Here is a 12994-nt window from a genome sequence, read left to right as displayed (position 1 = left end):
TCCCGGCTTTTTGTATGCTTTCCTCATTAAGCTTAATCATTTCTAGATTTTGACTTAAAGTGTGAGACAGGTGATTCTTCCTTTCACTTGTACACATATAGGCCCTGTGGGGTCATTATTTAGTCCAATTTCAATATTGGTGGGTGTGTCAAGGAATAGAGAGGCCAGAAGAGAAGGAGAAAGAAGGGGAAACAGCTGGCCAGTGGGGCAGTAGGAACACACAGAGCATTTGGTGATTAGAGGTGCTGTTCTATGTGGGCAGTGTTTATGGTGTCCCAAAATAATTATAATGGCAACATCAAAGATCACAATCACAGATCACCATAACAAATATACTAATAATGAAAAATCTTGTAATTTCATGAGCATTACCACAATATAATACAGAGGTGTGCAAATGCTGTTGGAAAATGGCACTAATAGACTTGCTTAATGTAGGATTATCACAAACCTTCAATTTGTAGAAAACATAGTATATGAATAGTACAGCAAAGCAAAGCAAAAGACAATAGAATGAAAATGAATAAAATTTACCTGTATCACATTTTGTTTATACATTCATCACTTGAAGTTTGCTTGTTGTTTTTTTTTCTACTTTTTTGCTCTTATGCATAATGTGTCTATGAAAATGTGTGTTGAAGTTCTTGTGTGAACGTGTGTTAAAATTCAGTTCCTAGAAGTAGAATTTCTGGGTTATATAGTAACTCTATATTTATCTTCTTGATGACCTGCCAAATTTTCTATGTGGCTGCACATTTTACATATGCAGTAACAGTGTATGAAAGTTTCAAATTCTGTATATCATCACTTGTTATTTTGTACAGTAGCACTTACGTAGAGTATACATGGTGTACATATACATATATGTACACACACACAGGCAGACACCCATACAAATACATATTATAAGTGTCTTACTGGTTGTAAAGTGGTAGTACTGCTCTTGAACATCTTTTCATGTGCTTTTTCCTGTTGTATATCTTCCTTAGGTCCCTTGTCTATGTTTTGTTGAGTGTTTGTTTTTTCTTATTGTTCAATTGTAACAGTTATTTTATGTGATTTTAACCAGGGCAGTGCACCATTGTACCAAGAAATTAACAAAATTAAAAAAAAATTAAAAAGTCCTAGGGAACCTGGGTGGCTCAGTGGGTTAAGCCTCTGCCTTCAGCTCAGGTCATGATCTCAGGGTCCTGGGATTGAGTCCCGCATTGGGCTCGCTGATCAGCAGGGAACCTGGTCCCTCCCCGCCCGCCTACTGTTCTGCCTACTTGTGATCTCTATTTCTGTGACAAATAAATAAATAAAATCTTAAGTAAAAAAAATTAAAAAGTCCTAAATAAATAACGACAAGCTATGTATGTGTGTGTGTATGTATTGGAGAGTAGACCCGACATTGAATTAGATGGTAATAGTTCCCAAACTAATCCACAGATTCAACACAATCATTATTAAATTTTCAGCTGCTCTTTTTGCATAAGTGAGCAATTGGATCCTAAAATTCATATGGAATTGCAAGGTACTCTGAATAGCCAAAACAATAGTGAAAAAGGAAGAAAGTTGAGTCATCTTTCCGAATTTCATAACTTATTATAAAAGTACAGTGACAGAGAGAGTGTGATACTGACAGAGCAACTGACCAATAGCACAAAGGAATAAAACAGAGAGTCCTATAATAACCTATACATTTATGGTCAATTGATTTTTAACAGGTGCCCCAAGATTATTGAATGGGGAAATGATAGCCTTTTCAGCAAGTCATGATGTGATGACTATTTTCATGCAAATATGACTTTAATCTCTACCTGAAACTGTATAGAAACATTAACTCAATAGAAGCCAAAGACCTAGATTGTCCGATACAAAACTAGAAATTTCTTAGAATAAATGGTAGGTGTACCTCCTTGCAACTTTGGGTTAAGCAATGGTGTTTTATATATGATACCAAAAGCACATGCAACAAAATAAAAACTAAAAAAAAATGATTTCATCAAAATTAAAAATTCTGTAACCAAAGGACACTGTAAGAAAAATGAAAAGACAACACAAAAAATGAGGAACATATTCTCAAACATTATCTAATAAAGGTCTAATAGTTTTTAAAGAGCTTACTGGAAAGCTTTGGGGACTTGAATATCATAACATGAACTTATTCCCTTGTAGTTATCTTAGCAAAGAAGATGCTTAACAGTGTTGGCTTAAAATAGTAAAATAAATGAGGACAAAAACCTGAACTTAGATTGTTTTTTCTCAGAGTCAAATGGATAGGAGGTACAGCATTAAATACCTTAATGATTTTTGCACTCATATTTCTCAGGTGGCATAATATACCCAATATGGAACTCTATTTATTTCATGGATTTCTTTGTAGATACTTTTTTTTTTTTAATCTGACCAGATACCAGTAATACTGCCTTCTTTAAAAATATTGAATATATAAGGGAGTATGTGCAGGAATGGGTAGAATGAAGGTTTAAGGAAGCTGCATTTTAGTTTTGAAAATCTTTTCCATTTATCCCATATAGCCAAATGTTCAACCATCCCTTTCGGTTTGTTTTCCTAATATCTATGGAACCTTTTCCCAGAGCTTCAGATTCATGGGCACTATTGCATTTCAATTCTCAAGTAACTCATTTAGTTTGAAGTATTAGCCATTTAACTTGTCTTCCTGACTCTAACATCCCAGAACCCATCCTCAATAAATTTAACATAATAATCTTAATAAAATAAAAATCTGCTCACATAGGCTTTTATATCAAAAAAGAAAACTCTCATAGGAACCACTGACAACAGAATCACCTGTAGTCCATGTTTCTATACTTTACTCCAGCTAAGTTAAAAAGACATTTTAGGGGGGCACGTGGTGGCTCACATGGTCAAGCATCTGCCTTCAGCTTAGGTCATGATCTCCTGATCCTGGGATCCAGCTTAATGTCCTGCTCAACAGTGAGTTTGTTTCTCCCTCTCCTGCTGCCTCTTCCCCTACTTATGCTCATTCTGTCTCTCTCTCTTTCTCTCTCTCTGTCAAATGAATAAATAAAATCTTTAAAAAAAAAGACAGTTTAAGGATGAGAATATTGTATTTGCCATTAAATAAGCCAACCAGGTGTGTGATTGTTACTCACTCCAAATTTTCAGGTCTACTGACATACCAGATAAAGTTGCTACATTTTAGAACATATGAGCTATTTATGACTTGCGGCCTACCTTCTTTTTTTGTTTTGTTGAAAACATTTGTGTGACATTTGAAGAATTTCCTAGAGTTCCAATAGTAGTTCATGTTATTATATTGATGTCTGTATACTTATTTAAAATTTTTATAATGATATCTATTTAAAATCATTTTTCTGAGGAGGTCAGAACCATGTTTTGTAGAGTAAAAGAAATTTCACATTTGTGTTGATAACTCAAGTGAATACACATACTTTAGCGCAGGACTGTTAATCATAGAGTTGGAGGGAAAAGGTGAATTGTGGTGACAGGTGTGGTTAAATATTATGAGGTATAAATGTTAGATGGACTATTTGAAGAATAGATTACGTAAGCTTATAAAATGGGTCAAAATTTTTATTTACTTTTTAGCTAAGATTTTAAAATTAAATTTCCTCTTCATTTTTTGAAAAAAGAGAAAATCTTTTGGAGTATATCCTTGAAGACTTCTTTCACTTGCTGGTTTCTGAGAGTGTAAATGAAAGGGTTTAATAAAGGGGCAACTGAGGTGTAAATAACAGTTACACCTTTAGATAAAGTCACCCTTTCCTTTGCTGTTGGTTTTATGTAATTAAAGATACAGCTACCATAAGTAAGGGAGACTACACTCATATGAGAAGAACAAGTAGAAAAAGCCTTTGTTCTTTTCTGAGCAGAGGGGAGTTTTAGAATGGTCTTGATAATGTATGTGTAGGAAAGAATTACTAAAGGCAATGTGATCAGGAGTATTCCAATAGCTAAGGCAAATGAAAGCAATTCCAGTAAATGAGTGTCAGTACAGGAAAGCTGCAGCACGGGGGAAGTGTCACACATGAAATGATCAATTACTTTGGAAGCACAGAAATCCAGTGTCAGTCCCAAGGCCACTGGTGGAAATGTAAACAGAAAGCCAATTGTCCATGAACTGAATAGTAGTTGGTAACACACTTTGTTGTTCATAATGATGGGGTAATGGAGGGGTTTGCAGATTGCTACATACCGGTCAAAACACATGGCAGCCAGTAGGTAAAATTCTGTAATTTCTAATAAGAGGAAAAAGAATAACTGAGATGCACAACTATTGTAGGAAATTATTTTGTTTTTAGTCATGATGCTTATCAGGTATCTGGGAATACAGACTGTTGTCAATGAAGCTTCCAAGAAGGAGAAATTTCGGAGGAAAAAATACATGGGAGTCTTGAGGCGGGGATCTAGCAAGGTAAGAAGGATGATGGATAAGTTCCCAATCACGCTCAACACATAGTTTAGGAAGAAAAATATAAAAATCACAATTTGCAATTGTGGGTCATCAGTCAATCCTAGGAGAATGAACTTGATCTCTCTTGACTGATTCCTCATTTCTGATTTGAATATTATGAAATAGATATAGGAAAACAACTCCAGAAGTGGAAATAAGAGGAGTTTTTAAAAAGGTACAGACAGAAACAAACAAACAACAAAACCAAAAACACATAGTCAGAAATGTAAATAAGTTTAAAAAAATGATCTGATTTCATAAGAGAGTTGATACTTAAAACTAGAGCATTGATCAACCTAGGAACCTCTAACAGATTATTCCATTTAAATCTTAGTTATGGTAACAAAACTACTTAATTTTTTCTTTTTTCTATTGGAACTTAAAAGATAACTTAAATTTTAGCTGATCATTTCCAAATGAGCTGAATTTAGTTTCAGTGTTCTACATAGAATTAAGCTTGACTTTAAATGTATTTTCTATGTATATCTTTAAAATTATTGAAAAAATTCTTGTAACATTTAGAAAATTAATACCAATGTTTATATGTAATATTCTTCAAAAATTCTTAGCTCATTAAAACACTTAATAATTTTTAATATATAGAAATAATCACAGTTACATATTTTCTCTATGATTGAAATATTCTGATATATATTATTATTTTGTTCTGATGCAGTACTTCTGCATTGTTTCTTTATCTCATTTCACTTAATTATTCTTTTCTTTGGTTTCAAATGCATCAGTCTTCTCATATCAGTTGCATTTAATCATGAAGCTTTGACTATTGCATCTACATAAAAACAGAAAAGTAAATGACAGTTCAAAAGTTACCTGGATTACCTGACTTTTACTTGTGAGAATGCTTTCATTTATGATCTAGATATTTATTGCAAATTTTAAGTGACTTACCATATCTCAAATACATTCATATAATGTTTTCCCTTATAGTAATATGGTAGAAACTGTGGTCAAAAATAAATGATGACTATTCTCTCTCAAGAAGGATTCTAAAAACATATGCATTCTCAAAATTATATGCATCTGTTAATTACTTTCACCTCCACTGCTACTCATTAAAATGACAGAATCCAGATATTACATATAATTAGAATCCTCTTTCAGGCTAGGTAAGATTCATTTTCTGTCTTCTTTTCTTATGTTTCCATAAAAATTCTAAATGGAAATGTAATGCTGTAAATGAAAAGACTTTTTGGAAAATCCCTCATATGAAAGGAACCCAAATTTTGAAACAAAGAATTCTTGCTTCATATTGTGCACTAACAAAAGGCACAGTTTTATCACTTTTCTCAAAAGACACACAAGGGATTAATTTAAAAAAAAAGAAGAAGAAGAAGAAAAGAAAAATAAATGACCTCTGGAGACTCATGTCAGGAATATCAGTTATGTAAGAAATAAAACAACCACAAACAAAAAAGGAAAGAAAGAAAAACTGAATTGCTTTAAGCACAGAACTGAATTTCTTAAACTATAAAACAAAACAGATATGCTCCCAAAAGAGAACTAGAAATATTTTAAACTCTATACTTAATGCCAAAAGAATTTCAGATGTTCCAGTTCCCTGGGACAGTATGATCATTTCTACACATTAAAGTGGTTTATCCCAAAAGGAAACTCTCTCTTGCATTCTTAGTCAATTTTAGGATTTCACTAACTTGTGACTTATGCCCCAAATTGGAGGTCGATAATACTTAAATGTTTTGCTATTTTTTAAATTTTGAAACAATATAAAATATAATAAAAAAAACAACAAATAGACAATGAACATCTTTTATTCCTGCACCATTTGATGCTCCGTCAGCATAGTAGTATGTGTTTATATCAAAAAAGTATATTCTACTAGAAAAACATGCTATAACCATTAGTGTCAGGACATTAACAATGATACGTTATCAACATGAAGTTCTCCAATCCTATTTATGTTTCACCCGTGACTAAAAATTTTCCTTATAGAAAAAAATTTTAAAAGTACATGTTTATTTAATTACCATAATTTTTTAGTCTCCTTTAATTTGGAAAGCTCCCTAGTCTTTCCTTAATTTTCAAGAACGTTGGTTAATAATTACTTTTTTCTTTTTTCCTTTTTCTTTTTCTTTTAAGATTTTATTTATTTATTTGTCAGAGACAGAGCGAGAGAGAGCGAGTGAGCACAGGCAGAGAGGCAGGCAGAGGCAGAGGGAGAAGCAGGCTCCCTGCCAAGCAAGGAGCCTGATGTGGGACTCGATTCCAGGACCCTGGGATCATGACCTGAGCCGAAGGCAGCTGCTTAACCAACTGAGCCACCCAGGCATCCCTCTTTTTTCCTTTTTCTATGTTTTCTTCTTTAAATTGACTCTAAGTATGTTTTTTAAAAATTTAAAATCCAGTGTAGTATATATATATACTGTTATATCGGTTATAGGTGTACAATACAGTGATATATCAATTCTATACATTACTCAGTGTGCTTCAAGGTAAGCGTGGTCTTTATTCCCTTCACCTATTTCATCCCTCCCCTCACCCACATCTCCTCTGATACCCATCAATTACTTGGTTCTTGTAAGTTAAGATCAGATTTTTGGTATCCCTCTCTCTTTTTTTCCTTTGTTCACTGGTTTTGTTCCTTAAATTCCACATGTGAATGAAGTCAAATGGAATTTGTCCGTCTCTGACTTATTTTACTTAGCATAGTACACTCTATATCCATCGATGTTGATTCAAATGGCTAGATTTCATTCTTTTTTATAGCTAAGTTACACACACACACACACATTATATCTTCTATTGTATTTTTCTAATCCATTCATCTTCTGAATCTTCTTTATCCATTCAAATCTTCAGCACACCTTCTTTATCCATTCGCCTCTCCATGCACACTTGAGCTGCTTCTATATTTTGGCCATTATAAATAATGCTGCAAAAGCATAGAGGTGCACATATCCTTTTAAATTACTGTTTTCATATTCTTTGGGTAAATGCCCAGTAGTGGAATTAATGGATCATATAGTAGCTCTACTTTTAAGTTCTTAATAAACCTCCCTTCAGTCTTCATCAGTGGCTGCCCCAGTTTGCATTTCAATGAACGAGGCATGAGTAAGTTTCCTTTTTCACCACGACCTCACAAACACATTGTTTCTTTAGTTTTTGATTTTAGACATTCTGACAGGTGTGAGATCAGATATCATTTTAGTTTGATTTACATTTCCTTAATTATGAGTGATGTTGAACACCTTTCATGTGTATGATGACCATCTGGATGTCTTTGGAGAAATGTCTTTTGCCAATTATTTAATCGAATTGCTTGTTTTTCTCTGTTGAGTTGTGTAAATTGTGTGTATACTTTAGATACTAACCCTTTATTAATATGTCATTTGAAAATATTTTATCTCCTTTGGTAGATTGTCTTTTAGTTTTATTGATTATTTCCTTCACTGGGCAGAAGCTTCTAATTTTGGTGAAGTCTCAATAGTTTATTTTTGCTTTTGCTTCTGTGCCTCAGGAAACACATCAGGAAAAATACTGTGATATCCACTGTCAGAAAATTACTGCCTGTGCTCTCTTCTAGGATTTTTATAGTTTCAGGGTCACATTTAGGGCTCAAATTCATTTTTTTGTTTGGTGAAAGAAAATCCTTTTTTTTTTTTTTGCATATGGCTTTCCAGTTTTCCCAACCTGAAAAGACTTTTCCTGTTATGTGTTTGTGAAAGAATAATTGAATCATGGGTTTATTCTGGGTTTTTTTATTCTGTTTCACTGATCCATATGTCTACTTACTGCCAGTACAATACTGTTTTGATTATCACAGCTTGGTAATATAACTTGAAGTCTGGAATTGTGATAACTCCGGTTTTGTTCTATTTAAAGTTTGCTTTGGCTATTAGGTTTGTGTGTGTGTGTGTGTGTGTGTGTGTGTGTGTGGTGTTCCATACAAATTTTAAGTTTTGTATTATTTTGTGTTTTTTCTGATTCCATACAAATTTTAGGATTATTTGCTCCAGCTCTTTGAAGAATACCGGTGGAATTTTGATTGGAAGAGCATTAAAAATATCAATTGATCTAGGCAGTATAGACATTTTAACAATGTTTATTCTTCCGATCCAAGAGCATGGAATGGTCTTCCATCTTTTTGTGTCTTCTTCAATTTCCTTCATGAGTGTTCTGTACTTCCTCAAGTACAGTTCCTTTACCTATTTGGTTAGGTTTATTCCCAGGTATCTTATGGTTCTTGGTGCTATAGTAAGTGGAATATATTCTCTAATTTCCCTTTCTGTATTTTCATTATTAGTGTATAAGAAAGCCACTGATTTCTATACATTGACATTGTATCCTTACACGTTGCTGAATTGCTGTATGAGTTCTAGTAGTTTGGGGGTGGAGTCTTTTGGGTTTTCCACAAAAAGAATCATATCATCTGCAAAGAAAGAGAGTTTGACTTCTTCATTACCAATTTGGATACCTTTTATTTTTCTTTGTTGTCTGATTGCTCTTGCTAGGACTTCTAATACTATGTTGAACAAGAGTGGTGGGAGTGGGCATCCTTGTTGTGTTCCTGATCTCAACAGGAAGGATGCAAGCTTTTTCCCATTTAGGATGATATCTGCTGTGGGTCTTTCATAGATAGGTTTGATGAAGTTCAGGAATGTTCCCTCTATCCCTATACTTTGAAGTGTTTTAATCAGGAACTGATGCTGGATTTTGTCAAATGCTTTTTCTGCATCCATTGAGAGGACCATGTGGTTCTTTTCTCTTCTCATATTAATTTGTTCTATCACATTGATTGATTTGTGAATGTTGAACCATCCTTGTAGACCAGGGATGAATCCCACCTGGTCATGGTGGATAATCTTTTTAGTGTGCGGTTGGATCCTGTTTGCTAGGATCTTGTTGAGAATCTTAGTTTCCATATTCATCAGTGATATTGGTCTGAAATTCTCTGTGGTAGGGTCTTTGCCTGGTTTGGGGATTAGGGTAATGTTGGCTTCATAGAAAGAGTTAGGAAGTTTTCCTTCTGCTTCAATTCTTGAAACAGCTTCAGGAGAATAGGTGTTACTTCTTCTTTCAAAGTTTGGTAGAATTCCCCATGGAATCCATCAGGTCCTGGGCTCTTGTTTTTTGGGAGGTTTTGTGGTTTGTTTTTTTTTTTTTTTTTTTTTTTTTTTTTTGTGAAAATGCTGTTACTATTTTCATAGTGACTGCATAAAATCCTTAGATTTCTTTGCATAGTATAAGACATTTTAATATTATTTCTTCTTCCAACCCATGAGTATGGACTATCTTTCCATTGATTGTGTCATTTTAAATTACTGTCATCAGTGTTTTACAGTTTTCAGAGTAGGTCTTTCACTCTCACAGAGTATTTCCTCTTGCTTGAGTTTCTTCCTAGGTATTTTATTATTTTCAGTGTAGTTGTAAATGGGATTTTTTTCTTAGTTTCTACTTCTGTTGTCTCATTATTGGTATATAGAAACACAACATACTTCTGTACATTGAATTTGTATCCTGTGATCTTAGTGAATTCATTTATTGGTTCTAGTCATGTTTTGGTGGAGTTCTAAGGGTTTTCTCTGTGTAGTATCATGTCATCTCCAAGGAGTGAGTTTCACTTCTTCTTTACCAATTTACATGAATTTTATTCCTTTTTCTTGTCTGATTGCTATAGCTAAGACATCTAGTACTATATAGAATAAATTGTGACACTGGATATTCTTGACATCATCCTGACCTTAGGGGAAAAGGTCTCAGTTTTTCCCCATTGAGTATGATGTTAGCTGTGGGTTTTTGAATATGGTGTATGTTTTGTTGAGGTATGTTCCATCTACATCTATTTTGTTGAGAGTTTTATCATGAATGGATATTATACTTTGTCAAATGCTCTTTTGCATTTATGAAATGATCCTTTATTTTTATTCTTTCCCTTGTTGATGTGATGTACGATGCTTGATTGACTTGCAAATATTGAATCATCCTTGCATCTCAGGTATAAATCTCACTTGACCATGTTAAATAATTTTAAAAATATATTTATGGATTTGATATGCTAATATTGTGCTGAGGATATTTGCATCTATGTTCATCAGAGATATTGGCCTGTAGTTTTCTTTTCTGTAGTGTCTTTATCTGGCATTGTTATCAGCCTAATGCTGGCCTCATAGACTGAATGTGGAAGCTTTCCTTCTTCTGTTTCTTCAAAACTTTTGAGAAGAATAGGTCCTAATTCTTTTTTACATATTTTCTGGATTCACCTGTGAAGTCATCTGGTCCTGGACTTTTCATTTGTTGGGATTTATTTTATGGATTCAGTTTTGTTACTTCTAATTTGTCTGTTCAAATTTTTTAATTCTTCCTGTTTCAGTTTTTGTAGTTTATATGTTTCTAGGAATTTATGCATTTCTTTTAGGTTTCCCAATTTGGGGGCATATAATTTTTCATAATATTCCCTTGTATTTCTTTGTATTTCTGTGGTGTCCGTTGAAATTTATCCTCTTTTATTTGTGATTTTGAGTCTTCTTTTTTATGATTAGTCTGGCTAAAGGTTTTATTTTTTTTAAACTTTATTGATTTTTAAAAAACACAGCTCCTTGCTTTCCTTCCTTAGCTTCCTTCCTTTGCTCCTTCCCTCCCTCCCCCTCCCTCCTTCCCTCCCTCCCTCTCCCTCCCTCCTTCCCTCCCTTCTTTCCTTCTCTTCCCTTCCCTTCCTTTCCCTCCCTCCCTCTCTTCTTTCCTTTCTTCAGAATTTATTTATTTCTGTTTTATGTTTGCTCTAATCTTTATTATTTCCTTCCACAGAGTTTGAGTTTTACTTGTTCTTCCTTTTCTGGTTTCCTTGCATGGAATGTTAGGTTGTTTGAGATTGTTCTCACTTCTGAGGTAGGCCTGTATTGATCTAACTTCCCTCTTAGATCTACTTTTGCTGCATCTCAAAATTTGAAACAGTGTTTTCATTTTCATTTGCTTTCTTGTATTTTTTGATTTCTTGTTTTATACCTTGATTGTACTATTTATTGTTTAATAACATGTTATTTAGCCTCCATGCATTTAGGTTCTTTCTAGGTTTTTTCTTGTGTTTGATTTCTAGTTTCATAACATTGTGATTGGAAATGATGCATGATATAACTTCAATCTTTCTAAATATATTAATATCTGTTTTCTGGCCTAACATGTGATCTATTCTGGAGAATATTCAATGTGCTCTTGAAGACAATGTGTATTTTGTGTTGGAATATTCTGAATACACCTATTAAAAATCACCTGGTGATTTGCATAGTACCTGGTAAAAATTATCCTTAAAGCTAGTGTTTCTTTGTAGATTTTCTGTCACTGATCTATCTGTTGATGTAAATGGGTTGTGAAAGTCCCCAACTGTTATTGTCTTACTACTGATTAGTTTGTTTATATTTCTTACTAACTGCTTTATGTTTTAGATGCTCCCATATTGAGTGCATAATATTTGCCATTGTTATTGTTTCTTGTGGGATTGTTACCTTTAGAATTACATAGTGTCCTTTGACTCCTGTTCCAGTCTTTTTTTTTTTTTAATTTTTTATTTTTGATAAACATATATTTTTATCCCCAGGGGTACAGGTCTGTGAATCACCAGGTTTACACACTTCACAGCACTCACCAAATCACATACCCTCCCCAATGTCCATAATCCCACCCCCTTCTCCCAAACCCCCTCCCCCCGGCAACCCTCAGTTTGTTTTGTGAGATTAAGAGTCACTTATGGTTTGTCTCCCTCCCAATCCCATCATGTTTCATTTATTCTTCTTCTACCCACTTAAGCCTCCATGTTGTATCACCACTTCCTCATATCAGGGAGATCATATGATAGTTGTCTTTCTCTGCTTGACTTATTTCGCTAAGCATGATACGCTCTAGTTCCATCCACGTTGTTGCAAATGGCAAGATTTCATTTCTTTTGATGGCTGCATAGTATTCCATTGTGTATATATACCACATTTAAAAGTCTATTTTGGGGCGCCTGGGTGGCTCAGTGGGATAAGCCCTGCCTTCGGCTCAGGTCATGATCTCAGGGTCCTGGGATCGAGTCCCGCATCGGGCTCTCTGCTCGGCAGAGAGCCTGCTTCCTCCTCTCTCTCTCTCTCTGCCTGCCTCTCTGCCTACTTGTGATCTTTCTTTGTCAAATAAATAAACTTTTTTTAAAAAGTAAATAAAATAGGGACGCCTGAGTGGCTCAGTTGGTTAAGCAGCTGCCTTCGGCTCAGGTCATGATCCCAGCGTCCTGGGATCGAGTCCCACATCAGGCTCCTTGCTCAGCGGGGAGCCTGCTTCTCCCTCTGCCTCTGCCTGCCATTCTGTCTGCCTATGCTCGCTCTCTCCCCATCTCTCTCTCTGATAAATAAATAAAATCTTAAAAAAAAAAAAAAAAAAGTAAATAAAATAAAAAAAATAAAATAAAAGTCTATTTTGTCTGATATAAATATTGCTAACCCAGATTTCTTTTCACATCTATTTGCATAATATTTTCCCATCCCCTCACTTTCAATCTGTATGTTTCTTTAGGTCTGAAAGGAATCTTCTCCTAAGGACAGC

The 12994-nt window shown here is 34.3% G+C and overlaps 1 protein-coding gene across 1 annotated transcript; it reads right to left on the bottom strand.

Annotated features, from left to right (window-relative positions):
- Positions 1-3606: 3606 nt before the first annotated feature.
- LOC123390027 (olfactory receptor 6C6-like) lies at positions 3607-4578 on the bottom strand. The gene has a single exon (XM_045073248.1). The coding sequence runs from the start codon at positions 4543-4545 to the stop codon at positions 3607-3609; it is 939 nt and encodes a 312-aa protein (XP_044929183.1). The 5' UTR covers positions 4546-4578.
- Positions 4579-12994: the final 8416 nt, after the last annotated feature.

This window comes from Mustela putorius, unplaced genomic scaffold (assembly GCF_011764305.1).
Source record: "Mustela putorius furo isolate JIRA1106 unplaced genomic scaffold, ASM1176430v1.1 tig00537227_pilon_pilon_pilon, whole genome shotgun sequence".
Taxonomy (NCBI): Eukaryota; Metazoa; Chordata; class Mammalia; order Carnivora; family Mustelidae; genus Mustela; species Mustela putorius.
The sequence above is the reverse complement of the archived record's forward strand: the minus strand, read 5'-3'. Positions and strand labels throughout refer to the sequence as shown.

Bases quoted from the DNA above. Each gene is read 5' to 3' on its own strand.
- LOC123390027 (XM_045073248.1), bottom strand. From the start codon at position 4,545: ATGAGGAATCAGTCAAGAGAGATCAAGTTCATTCTCCTAGGATTGACT.